The 13,445-nt window shown below is 42.6% G+C and overlaps 1 protein-coding gene across 1 annotated transcript in view; it reads left to right on the top strand.

Annotated features, from left to right (window-relative positions):
* The window catches only part of CEP41 (centrosomal protein 41), a 57,344-nt gene extending 44,647 nt beyond the window's left edge, over positions 1-12,697 (top strand). The window contains exons 8-11 of the mRNA XM_040343330.1: positions 1,558-1,625; positions 3,512-3,626; positions 9,842-10,060; positions 12,258-12,697. Coding sequence (XP_040199264.1) covers positions 1,558-1,625; positions 3,512-3,626; positions 9,842-10,060; positions 12,258-12,397 — 542 coding nt within the window. The 3' untranslated portion in view covers positions 12,398-12,697. The remainder of the gene's footprint in view (positions 1-1,557; positions 1,626-3,511; positions 3,627-9,841; positions 10,061-12,257) is intronic.
* The last annotated feature ends 748 nt before the right edge of the window (positions 12,698-13,445 follow it).

Here is a 13,445-nt window from a genome sequence, read left to right as displayed (position 1 = left end):
TTCAGCGCACTTTGCACAGGGAGAAGCTGTATGGGAGAGTGATGGGGAAAGAATACTTTTCTGCACACGCCACAAACAGAGTCGCTTGAGGTATGCAAACGCACATTTGGACAAGCCAGCTTCATTCTGGAATAAAGTGCTGTGGACTGATGACACAAAGATTGAGTTATTTGGTCATAACAAGGAGCGTTATGCATGGCGGCAAAAGAACACAGCATTCCAAGAAAAACACTTGCTACCCACAGTAAAATTTGGTGGCGGTTCCATCATGCTGTGGGGCTGTGTGGCCAGTGCCAGTACTGGGAATCTGGTTAAAGTTGAGGGTCGCATGGATTCCACTCAATATCGGCAGATTCTTGAGAATAATGTTGAGGAATCAGTGACGAAGTTTAAGTTGCGCCGGGGCAGGATATTTCAACAAGACAGCGACCCAAAACACTTCTCAAAATCTACTCGGGCATTTATGCAGAGGGACAAGTGCAATGTTCTGGAATGACCATCCCGGTCCCCAGACCTGAATATCATTGAACATCTGTGGGGTGATTTGAAGCGGGCTGTCCATGCTCGGCAACCATCAAACCTTACTGAACTGGAGATATTTTGTTAGGAGGACTGGTCCAAAATACATTCATCCAGAATCTCATTACAGGCTATAGAAAGCGTCTGGAGGCTGTTATTTCTGCTAAAGGAGGCTCTACTAAATATTGATGCGATTTTTCTGTTGGGGTGCCCAAATTTATGCACCTGTTTAATTTCGTTTTGATGCATATTGCGCGTTTTCTGTTTAATCCAATAAACCTCATTTCACTACTGAAATATTACTGTGTCCTTCAGTTATTTGATGGATCAAAATGAAATTGCTGATCCAAATATTTATAAATGACAATCATGGAAATTGTCAGGGGCTCCTAAACTTCTGCATACAACTGTATACTGTACTTTGTGTTATTGGCAAATTTCTGAGCACTGGAAGTGCCTGTGTGTTTGTGTTTTTTTTGGTTTAGTGTGGAGAGCGATTTAGAATGCTTGTCAGTCTTTTGTGCTCCCATTAAGGAGATTCACTCTTTTCTTTTTGTCCTGTTCACCATTATCCTTGAAAGTGAAAGCAAAATAAAATCCTACATTTTGGGTTGTCCCCAGAAAAGTAATAGAATCTTCCAATGGGGACACTAGTTCCAGTGACCTGGGGGTCCCAGAGAATTTCTTCTTGCTTACTGCTTGGCTATGGGACAGGAAGTAATGAGAAATCTATGCAATGGGACACAGATGGCGGAAAAAAACTGGCGGGTTGTATAACCCACCCTTGCTCTATCCTAAATGGGGGGGGGGGTTCCCATTTTGTCCAGTACGATATGACTATCCCAAGTCAATATGACAAGCTGGTGATGTTGCTAATATTGTGAATGAGAGATGGGTTTATTGTTGCTGATGTAGATTTTTATAATATAATTTATTTTTTATTGCTCATCTGTTTTTAGTGTAATGTTTACTGAGATTCACCATTCATATGTACACATAACTTCTTATGTATTGTTCATGTTTTTATTTTCTTTCCAGCTCATCACTATCCCATTGCCATGCTTTCCAGGACAATGAATCCCTTCACACAAGAAATCCTGACTTATGTATCCATTATATTGTTATCAGCCTAATGCCTGGTACACACATTGTTTTTTTCATTCAACCCAGTGGGCTAAATGGGGGGGCAAAAAACAAGAGATCGCTGTACTAACTAAGTTATGTTGGTGCAGCGATCTTTACTACTATGCCTTTGTATTCTGACAGGGGGGCTAAATCTACCCACCCCCCTGCCAGAACACACTAATCGGCGCTAGCGAGCAGTCCTTAGACTGGCTTCTGTCGGAAGGACAGCTGTGCACATTGTCTGAATGTTCAGCAGGAACCTGCTGATAGTGTACCCAGCTTTAGAAGCCCACCTCTTTTGTTTTTTGGGTTGCTGAGGTGGAGATCAGCCTGACTTTTGTTGGTGATATGACTTATGTGGCCTTAAGTGTGGGCGTCCTTGCAAGCACTGAAAATAACAATAAAAGAAAGGGCACGCCTTATCAACATTATATTTTGTTATTCAATAAAAATGGTTATCTACTTACAAACTCTTAGCAATCCTAGGCATGTAAAATGGTGACAACAAGACCATCTCAAGATCCACAGTGCTGTGATAAGCCCTCTTCATCAGAGCTGGACGGGGTATGGATGATTACACATCAGCCTTTATACCTTGGTGAGCTTTAGCCTAGGTTTTAGCACACCCTCCTACCTCTAACAACCCTCGAAAATGCGTTGGCCTTTGGATGCTGTGAGGGCTTCCCACACCGCTGACTGAGCACTGTGGATCTTGAGATGCTCTCTTTGGGCACCATTTTACATGCATGTTTTCAATTGCTCGCAAGGAAGTCCTTTGAGGGCAGCAAGACCTTTGGCATCGCACATATATATATATATATATATATATATATATATATATATATATACACACACACACTCTCCCCTAAGCATCACCACTTAGCGCAGGAGAAAGCTATACTGTATTTTAGTACACATGAGAAAAGAAAAAAATTGCCACGGTTTAAATAAGACAACAGTGGTGATGGTTGCCTTTTGCTATTCGTTTGGGTACGATAACAGGTGCTGGTCGCCATTTGCCTTATATTCATACACATCAAAAGGGTTAATGGTTTGTTCTTGACACATGCTCTGATATGACGAGGGTGATGGTTGCCTCTTATAACATGCCTAGAGGTGTTAGCTGCCTCTTACCATATGTCCAGGTATGATGGGAATGACAGCTGTCTCATACCACATGCCCAGGTACAACAGAGGATGGTTGCCTCTTACCACTTACCTATATATGACAGAGGTGATAGTTGCCTTTTACCACTTGGCTAGATATGACCGAAAGGATGGTTGCCTCTTACCACATGCCCAGGTATGACAGGAGTGGTGGTTGCCTCTTATCATATACCCTAAAAAGACAGGGGGGTGGACATATCTGATTTGTTGACTTGGAAGACAGACGGTTGCTTCTTACCACATGCTCAGATGTGACCTTGGGGTGAATGATTGATCTAGTGACCATCCCCTCCACTTGTGTTTTTTTTTTTGTGTGCTTTAAAATCCAACCTTAGTCAGGTTAGGACTACTATGTCCTCCAACACAGTGATTTCCTCTCACTTTCCCTCCCATTGATATTGCCAGGACAGGCAGACAAATCTCTTCAGTGGGGAGACAGGTTAAAGGAAAAACCTGACCAAGGTTATGACGCTTTCCACACTATGCAAAAAAAAGATGAAATCTGACTTTAAGGATTTTCTCTTTACCATGATAGAGAAAACAACTGAATGGCTTATTGGAAAATCTTTATAACACTGCACGATATGATTGTCTCTAGCGCCCTTCCGACTGGTCACATTGCTTGCAACAGTTGAATATCGTAATGTTAGGCTATAACTTAATATTTGCTAAAAAGGTTTACCTTAACTTCTGTGTTTAGAAAAATGCACAAGGCAAAATCATTATTATTTATGATGAAGATGAGAGGATAGCCAGTCAGGCAGCTACAACCATGTGTGAAAGAGGATTTGAGAATCTCTTTATGCTTTCCGGAGGTAAGAATTTATTCTATGTTTGGTTCAAATAAATCCACAAAAGGCACTATACTGCCCTAAAGGTAAGTATAAAATGATAAAGTGTTGGTGAAAACAAAGCTGCGACACCTAAAAACATGCGATACTCATGTAAAAAAATGTGTAAAAAAAGGGAGGGTAAGGTCGCGCTATATGTGTGACACAAAACGATAATTAAACGTGCTTAATCAATTGAATAAATATATACTAAAATGATAACAAATATATATGTACATAAATAAAAAAGGGTTGTACAAGTGAACCAAGTCCCAAAAATAAATGCAGAAAATAAAAGTCCAACGCTGGTGAATGTTGGGCCGTCAGACGTGAAGGTGTTAAAATGAGTGAATCCACCACCAAAGTTATTGGAAGAAAACTGCTCCTCTCAGGTGCATCGGGAATAAGCAAAATGCAAATGAATGACAGTGATGAAAGTCGGGATGATCAAGGTTGATATATTACCTGTTTTGTGTAGCTTCTGCAGATATTCTTATGTCAAAATATAACCCTAACGTCTTATGTACCGTATTTATCGCGGTATAACGCGCTCCCGCGTATACCGCGCACCCCCGAAATTCCTGTAAAAAAAAAAATGTTATATGATTGCATTACTTACAGTTTTGATGTCTTCCCAGCGTCCATCGTCCGGTCCGGCGTCCGTCTGCGGCCTCGATGGTGTCCTCCCGGCTTCTCCAGCGCGCGCGCCTCACGTCGAGTCCCCGCAACTCAGTTCGAACGCCTCTGCCGACATATACCGAGTGCAGTACACTCGGGTACATTCGGCAAGGCTCTGCGTCGCTCACGCTCTGTGACGTTTATGCGTGAGCACGAGCGAAGCCGAGCCTGGCCGAATGTACCCGAGTGTACTGCAATCGGTATATGTCGGCGCAGGATTTCAAACTGAGCGCGGGAAGCAGCTATCGGCGTATATCGTGCACCCACGATTTTCCCTTTATTTTAAGGGGAAAATAGTGCACGATATACGCCGATAAATACGGTACTTACTGTGATGAAACTTCTAAAGATGGGGTCCAGTGCCACTTTTCAAGCCGCTGTGCTGGGAAAGAGAGGGATGTGTAACAAGAAACCACATGCTGATGGGTTATGGGGAGATGTGTAGCCCTAAATATTAAAGTTCAACACCAGGAGTTTAAAAAATGTACTCTTGTAACGGGCCCACCCGAAGTGAAAGGGTTAAAGTGGATGTAAAACTCGGACATGAAATATGAACAAAACACATACCACTATAGTGTGTATGTGTCTCAATTAAGAGTACCAAGTGTAATTTCTGTCTGCTGCTTGGTTCCGCTGCTATGCTATTGGCAGGAATCCCTTCTGACAAGTTTTCCTGACACCAAGATAAAATTGGTGACAGGGGAGGGACATTCAGGTTAAAAATAGTGAGGGGGGGGGGTCTCCACTGCAAGATTATTATTATTTTTTATTTACTTTATTTTTTAATTGCTGGAGTTGGGCAAGTTTTTGTTCAATGGCTCTTGCAGTTCGATTTTCTCAGCACCCCCATTATCACTTATGCCTTGGGCACAATACAAAATAAAACAAAACGGCTCTAGCCAGTCAGGAAGCTACTGTCTTTAGGCACAATTCACTAAAATGCAGCACACGTCTTATTTGCCATAGCAAACATTTATATTATCCATTTGATTGCTTAAAGCGGTAGTAAACTGCAGGCGGTTAAGAAAAATGTTTAAATAAATTCCCTGCAAGGCAAGAACCAAGCCCTCCAGTGCCGCGATCACTGCCACGAGGGCTGACTTCTTCCCCAGTCTTCCTTCCGGGTTTGCGGCCTCTGGCTACATGCGTGGCCGGGAGCGTGATGACGTCACTCCCGTATTTACAGCAAAGGCACTAAAGGTTCGCAACTGTAACCTGGACCTTCAGAGCACATGCGCCGGTGATATCATCGGCTGCATGCACTCTGAATATCTCCTAAACTTGCATAGTTTAGGAGATATTCACAGTACCTAAAGGTAAGCCTTATTATAGGCGTTCCTGTAGGTACAAGTGGTGTAACAGCGTTTGCTACCACTTTAAATTGAGCCATTTTTCCTGATACCATCCTTCTGTTCCTACTAGGAAGACAGTTCTTGGGTTTTACTGCCGATGTATTACATAATCCGTTGCATGAAATTTCCAGGCTGTATGGATGATGGCCAGGGCAGTGTATTTGTGAAGCCAGTGTTTTGTGGTCACTGTGGGCCAGATCCACGTACATTTAGATAGGCGCAGCGTATCTGAGATACGCTACGCCACTGTAACTTACTTTTGAATTCTTTGAATCCACAAAGAATTTGCGCCGTAAGTTACGGCGCCGTAGTGTATCTCTTGGCGCATAATTCAAATCGGCGGGTAGGGGGCGTGATTCATTTAAATGAAGCGCATCCCCGCGCCGATTGAACTGCGCATGCTCCGTTTCGAAATTTCCCGCCGTGCTTTGCGTGAAATGACGTCGCAACGACCTCATTTCTTGAACTTAGACGTGAGTTACGTCCATCCCTATTCACTGACGACTTACTCAAAAAAAATAAAAAATTCAAATTTCGACGCGGAAACGACGGCCATACTTAACATGGCCAGTCTATCTATACGCCGCAAAATACCAGCTTTAACTATACGCCGGAAAAAGCCGACTAGAGACGGCGTAAGAGAATGCGACGGCTGCGCGTACGTTCGTGGATCGTCGGAAAAAGCTCATTTGCATACCCGACGCGGAAAACGACACAAACTCCACCCAGCGGACGCCGAAGTATTGCATCTACGATCCAAAGGCGTACGAACCTGTACGCCTGTCGGATCGAACCCAGATGCCGTCGTATCTTGGTTTGAGGATTCAAACTAAAGATACGACGCGGGAAAGTACGCCGGCGTATCAGTAGATACGCCGGCGTACTCTCTCTCTCTGGATCTGGCCCTGTGTTTACCGTCCAGAAAGAGCTGTATAGAAATTCACCACGGCAGCTTCTTTATTGTTCGGTAAACACATCAAGGTGACCTTGCATCCCTTTAATGATGAGTGTCCTGTCATATTCCCGGAACTCATGCATAGCTAATGTGTGTTTGTCACCATCATAGTCACTGTCAACATGCAGTGTACAGTTGGTGTCATTCGAAATACTCAGCTTATTGTTTAAATATTAAAGGAAAAGGGAGGCTATTGATGAATTCTGTGCTAAAACTGCCATACTAGACTTAAAGTGGAACTTCTTCAGTCAGAAAATTAAGTCCTGCTAGATCACTTCAGGCTGGTCCCCTTTTATAGCTATGTAAAACATTGAATATAAGTTCCTATTTTGTTTAAAATCCAGTAATACACTGTCACTCCCTGCTCTGCACATGCTCAACTGCTCTCCATTTATAGGTACTGCTGAGTTTCTAGAGGCCAATCTGCTGACAGCCTTAAAGCAGGATTAAACCCTTCTGTCCTTTACAGCTGCTTCTGTTTGATCTGCAACTGCCATGGTGCTGCACATGTGATCAGTTATGACCCCATTGGATGGTTTGACCGTTTTGGGTTGAGGACAAAAACAAATGTGACTGTTCGCAATCCCGGCATTACAGGAATGCAACTGTTTTTTGAAAATGTTAAAATGATGGGTTTAGTTTCACTGTATGGGCTCTGGGCTTCAACAAAATGGCAGCCTCCAGCACAAAGAAACAGGCGCAATGATGGAGGCAATTTACAGCACACATTAAATTTGGTAGCATAATTATTAATATGGAATGTATGTTCCTTCCTAAAGAACATTATTTTTTTTATAAAGTTGTTATGGGTCAAGTTCTGCTGTAACCACTTGCCGACGGCCGCACAAACATTTACATTGGCAGAATGGCACGGGCAGACAAATGGGCGTACATGTACGTCCCTTTAAATTTGCTGCCATGTGGGTGCGTGCACGGCACACACGGTGGGTGTGTGCAGCAATTGTGTCACAGAGCTGCAGAACGGGGGAATGCCTGTGTAAAAACAATCTCCCTGTTCTGCCTTGTGACAGGACACTGATCTTCTGCTCCCTGTCATCGGGAGCAGTGATCAATGTTTGTGTCACAGGTACCCCAGCACCCACACAGTTCGAAACACTCCCTAGGACACACTTAACTCCTTCCTCGCCTCCTAGTGGTTAACCCCTTCCTTGCCAGTGTCATTTACACAGTAATCGGTGCATTTTTATAGCACTGATCACTGTATAAATGACAATGGTCCCAAAATAGCGTCAAAAGTATCCGATGTGTCCGCCATAATGTCGCAGTCAGGATAAAAATTGCTGATCGCTGCCATTACTAGTAAAAAATTTAATTTTTTATAAAAAATGCCATACAACTATCCCCTATGTTGTAGATGCTATAACTTTTGCAAAAAACAATCAATAAAAGCTTATTGCAATTTTGGTAAAATAATGTGGAAGATATATCGGCCTAAACTGATTATTTTTTATTTTTTTAATAAAAATATATATATATATATATATATATATATATATATATATATATATATATATATATATATATATATATATATATATATATATATATATATATATATATATATGTATATACAAATTTTTTTTTGGGGGGGGGGGATATTTATTATAGTAAAAATCAAAAAATCATTAAAAAAAAATTTAATTGTCGCTCTATTTTTGTTTATCATGCAAACAAATTAAACCGCAGAGGTGATCAAATACCACCTAAAGAAAGCTCTATTTGTGGGGCGTCAATTTTGTTTGGGCGCAATGTTGCACAACCGCGCAATTGCCAGTTAAAGCGACGCTGTGCCGTATCTCAAAAAGTGCTCTGGTCATTTGGCAGCAAGCCATACATTAATCATTTTTTCCCGTTCAACCAGTGGGTTAAATGAAAAAAAATATCTGGGCAGTCCCTCTGGACATAACCTTCCTCCCTGCAGCATGCAGCCTCAGTTTTTTTTCTGCCTAGCAGTGCCCTGAGGAAAAATGTTATTTATTTGAGAATCTTATATCAACTGCCGGCTGAGTGACAGGCTGGATATATAGATCCTTGTAGTCTCCTCAGTCCGGCCAGCGAGTGTGAGCACACCATTGCTAAAGGCTGGGTCTGTCACGACATACCCCATGACTCGTGGGGTGGGCTTTCTGCTCCAGGGTCGACATATGACTGGGCTGTGGTGTTGGTCCGGTCCACTCACAGTGGACCGGGCCGACAGCTACTCCGTACCATCGGTTGTGGGTCTGTCAGGGACGCGCCAGCAAGTCCTCGCAAGGACGGGTAAGTACGGTTCCTCCTGCCTCGGCAGGATGCAATAGCTGGGCATTCCCGGGATTAAGGGGTTCTCCTGTCCTCTTTCCCTGCTCTCTGTCTTTTACAAGGTTGATGTGAGTGCATCTTCTGATGCTTCCTTCGACCGCAAGGTTTTGCAGGCGGCTGTTTAAAGTTGCACCTCCTCCGAGCTCCAAAGCTCTGCTTGTTTGAGGTGAAGTTGTTTGTGTTCCCACCCCTCGTTTTTTGACACTGCTTGGGGACGTCCCACTTGTCAAGACTTGAGAAAGCTGTGTCCGTCCCATGGACGATAAGAGAAAATAGGATTTTTTGTACTCACCGTAAAATCCTTTTCTCTGGTGTCCATGGACGGACACCGCACCCACCCCTCCTTTTTAGGTTTGTACTGCTTGTTTACGAACTGAGGCTGCATGCTGCAGGGAGGAGGGTTATGTCCGGAGGGACTGCTCTCCTGTGAACAGGAACATAACCCACTTGTCAAGACTTGAGAAAGCTCTGTCTGTCCATGGACGACAGAGAAAAGGATTTTACGGTGAGTACAAAAAATCCTATTTTTATCTTTTTATCATATCATGGACTTATATGTGTGTGTGTGTGTGTGTATATTAAAATATATACACACACACACCACGAGAGCCCCTTGGTAGAGCATCCAGCTGCTGCATATTTTGGTCTGCCATAAATTCTGATAAGCTGCTGGCAGTGGGGCTGGACTCTGCCTGCAACTGTGCCTCCCAGGCGCCTGAAAACGCTGGGATTGACCAAAACTGCGCATGTGCATATGAAGCCTTCTATACATATTATAATGTACCCTGGGGAGATGTCTGTGAGTTGATGTGAAATCTGGGTAATTGAATTATATAGATTTTTTTATTTATTTTTTTATTTTTTTTATATACAACTGTTTTTTTTTTTTTTTTCAGGTTTGAAAGTGGTAGCACTCAAGTTCCCAGATGGCCTTACAACTGGCACATTCCCAATCGCCTGCTTAACTCAGCCAGTCCATCTGAAGTCTGCACGCAAGCATACCACACCAAGGGAGCCTAACCTACCTGCTGAGAACAAATGGAGATTTTCCAGCCAAGACTTGGAAAAAATTGAACAACATCTGGAGAAAATGCTCATGCCAACAGACACTGCCAGTAAGTAATTCCTTCCATTAGTATTCAAGCTGTCTCGTTCATCTATGTCACCCTGTCATTTGCTAGAACGTGGGTTTTTTTTATGTCCACTTTTACACCTACTTGCAACTGGTCATTGTACTTTATTTGGGTTAGAGGGCGGCAGGAATTTCAACTGATGGGCAAAAACATCTAAAGTTTAAAGATTCCCCAATTTTTTTTTTTTTTTTTTTTTTTTTAGCACACTTTTATATTAAGCGCTCTATTGCCAGTGTCCTGAAGACAGATCGGGCAATATAAGAAAGCATTTTATCAGAGAAAAAAAAATGTTATGCAGGAATTTATTCTTTATCCCTCCTATTCTTCTCAAGGAGTAAGTCTATTTCTTGTGACCATGGCAACAATATTCGGTCTGTATATACATGCATGTCTAACGGGACTGCTGGGAGGTCCAGATCTTTACAAAGCACAGACAGTTTTTATCTGTCTGTAGATATTATAGCGGGAAAGGGTCTAAAATAACGTTAATTTGCTAAAGTTACTTGACCTGTTTCTATCCTTCAACAAAACAGGAGTTCCACTTTACTTTGCATGCCCTTACTATACCTTTTTAAAGGATAACTGTATGCTAGAAATGATTTGTTTTTTTTTGGTAGAATGTAATGTGCAGTAAATCTGCATCCTGCGTAATAAATACCTGTCACTTCTAGAATTGCTGCCCTAGGCCTGACTGAACTTGTGCACCCCCTACTTTAAATATGACCCACCCCATTCCTGTCAAGGCCACACCCTTTTATGTTTAAGACCCACCCCTAGGGACACTAGTTCTGAGGGCCTGGGGGGCATTGAATTCCCTTAATTTGCATAGATTTCCTCTCACTTCCTGTTTGGCTATGGGGCAGGAAGTGAAGGGAAATCTCTGCAATGGGACAGGGATAGTAAACCATAAACTGACAGGGGCTATAACCTTCCCTTCCCTATAGTGTTGCCTATAGTTCTACTTTAAGCACAATTTTCAGATAATTTTTGGAGAGGACTAAGAAGATATAACCATGCCAATGGTGCAGCAGAAAACATATAGCAAAGTGAGGAAGGTTTGTGGTCCAGGATGATAGGACAGTCAAAATTAGAAGAAGCTTGCGTTACACTAACAGTGTAGCGCAAGCCGGCGGGGACTCTTTCCGTGCTGCCCCCCTGCAAAGTGCTGCTCTAGGCCTAGGCCAGGATACAGCATTGGATCCACCTCCGGAACCACAGCGGGGGAATTGATAAAGAGTGGCACAATCATAATGCTTGCACCACTCTTCTAAACATTAGAAACAAAGCCGATCCTGCCGCTAATTAACAAAAGGGGTGCAGTTGGTAATTGGGAGCGATTTGTTTTCTGTTCTATGCTGTGTCTGTGACAGACACAGCACAGCTAGAGCTGCATGCTACAGATTCCTCTGCCCTGCCCAACTCTGCTGAGATTAGGATGGAGGAGGGCTTGCGGGCACTACTCCTACCAGCAGAGAAAGGGATGTGGGCTGTTTGCTGACATTTTACAACTTGTACAGCAGGTCTGACCAAGTAGGAATCTGCGGCAGTTTTCTATACTGAAAGCTGCTGCATTCCCTTAGTTTGGAGCAGACTCTGTGCCGGTTTTTACATTACTCTGATATAGGAACTGGTGTCTGCTTTTTTACATTTTGCATTCATTACTACCAGGAATGTAATAGGAGGCAGGATTGTGATAATCGCATTCTAAAGTATGTGATTTACGTTTTTTTTTTTTTTTATGATTTTTTTTTTTTTCAGTCAACCCAGCAGGCTGAACAGAAAAACAAAAAGGTTGCCATGCTGTGATAAATGAGCAATTTTGTTGTGACAGGGGGACTGACCCCACCCCCACCAGAACACACGGATCAGCGCTCGCAGCTATTGGCTGCGAGCGCTGATCGGATACTGTTTTTCTGGCATGCCCCTTTTGATGGAAGGCAGACGTTACACCTGCTTCTGTATGACAGGCTGCTGTACACAAGGGCCGAATGTTAGCCGGTTTCTGTTGAACATCCCGATATTCGGCCTGTGTGTACCAGCCTCAAGTTAATTAAGCAGATCTCAATCATCAAACACTGATCGTCTGTGCTGGGTGCAGTTTTCTTAGACCGTATTCTCTTGCTTTTTAGGTATGTATTTGTAATTCATATTGCCATGCATCTCCCTCTGTCATCCACAGGTCGCCTCAGCCGTTTATCCACTGGTAGATCAGAGTCAAAAAGTTCCTACTCGAGAAACAGCCACGTTCCATCTTCTGCCAGCTCTGTCAGCTCCCGATCCATCCGTAGCATCAGTCCATCAGGCAAACCCTGGAAATGAATTATGTACAATCTCCACAATCTTCAGTCATTCCCGTTCAATCCCTGGTCTACTTGTCTAGTAGAACTTTTCTTATTCATACTAAAACAGTATTGCTAACTAGACTCAAGTTCTTTGGTGAAAAGCTGATGGAAATAGAATGTTTACAGGTTGTTACAATTACTGTGTAGAAGTTTCAATTTTAAAGTGTGGGGGGGGGGCGTTGTATGTTTTGGTTCTTTGTGTTGCGTAAAGCAGTTTCCTAAGAGATATCTCTACCTAACTTGATTGTAGATAAAATTTGGTTCAGATTACTTTAAATATTTTTGTAACTGCCCATTGAAAACTATGATGAGAAATCACTGGTTTAAAAAAATTACCACAATTTTGTGTTGCAATGTCCGTGAAAACCTATCATGGGCACATTCCACATCTTGTGAGACCAAGTACTCTTTTTATCAACGCTTGGGAGTATATTTAGAAAACATTCCTTGGGCGAATGTCACAAGGATTGCATCCAGGCAAATTTTCTCTAATGCTACGACTTCCTACGATTGTCAGCTTCATCTAGCGAGCAGAATGCTGTATAATTTTTTTTTTTTTTTTAAATGCTCCTATAGTTGTTGCTGTGGCTAGTTCACACAATACGTGCATGGAAAGGAATGGGAAAACCAGGCAGATTTCACTTGCAGAGACATAAATTTACATCATTTTCCATGCACGTTGACATTTAGTTTTCATATGTGTCAGTCATGTGCTCTGTTCACCAATTTTGATGTCACATTAGTTTTTTTTTTTTTTCGTGCAGAAACTGCATACACGTTGAGAAGAAATCTGCACGTGATGCCAGTGTTGTGAACAGGACACATTAAAGCGGGAGTTCACCCATAAAACATTTTTTACCCTTAGATTGATGCTCATTTTGTCTGGGGGATTCGGCTAGTTGTTTTAAAATCGAAGCTGTACTTACCGTTTTAGAGAGCGATCTTCTCCGCCGCTTCCGGGTATGGTCTTCGGGACTGGGCGTTCCTATTTTGATTGACAGTCTTCCAACGGTCGCATCCATCGC

Source organism: Rana temporaria, chromosome 3 (assembly GCF_905171775.1).
Source record: "Rana temporaria chromosome 3, aRanTem1.1, whole genome shotgun sequence".
In the NCBI taxonomy this organism is placed as follows: Eukaryota; Metazoa; Chordata; class Amphibia; order Anura; family Ranidae; genus Rana; species Rana temporaria.
The sequence above is the reverse complement of the archived record's forward strand: the minus strand, read 5'-3'. Positions and strand labels throughout refer to the sequence as shown.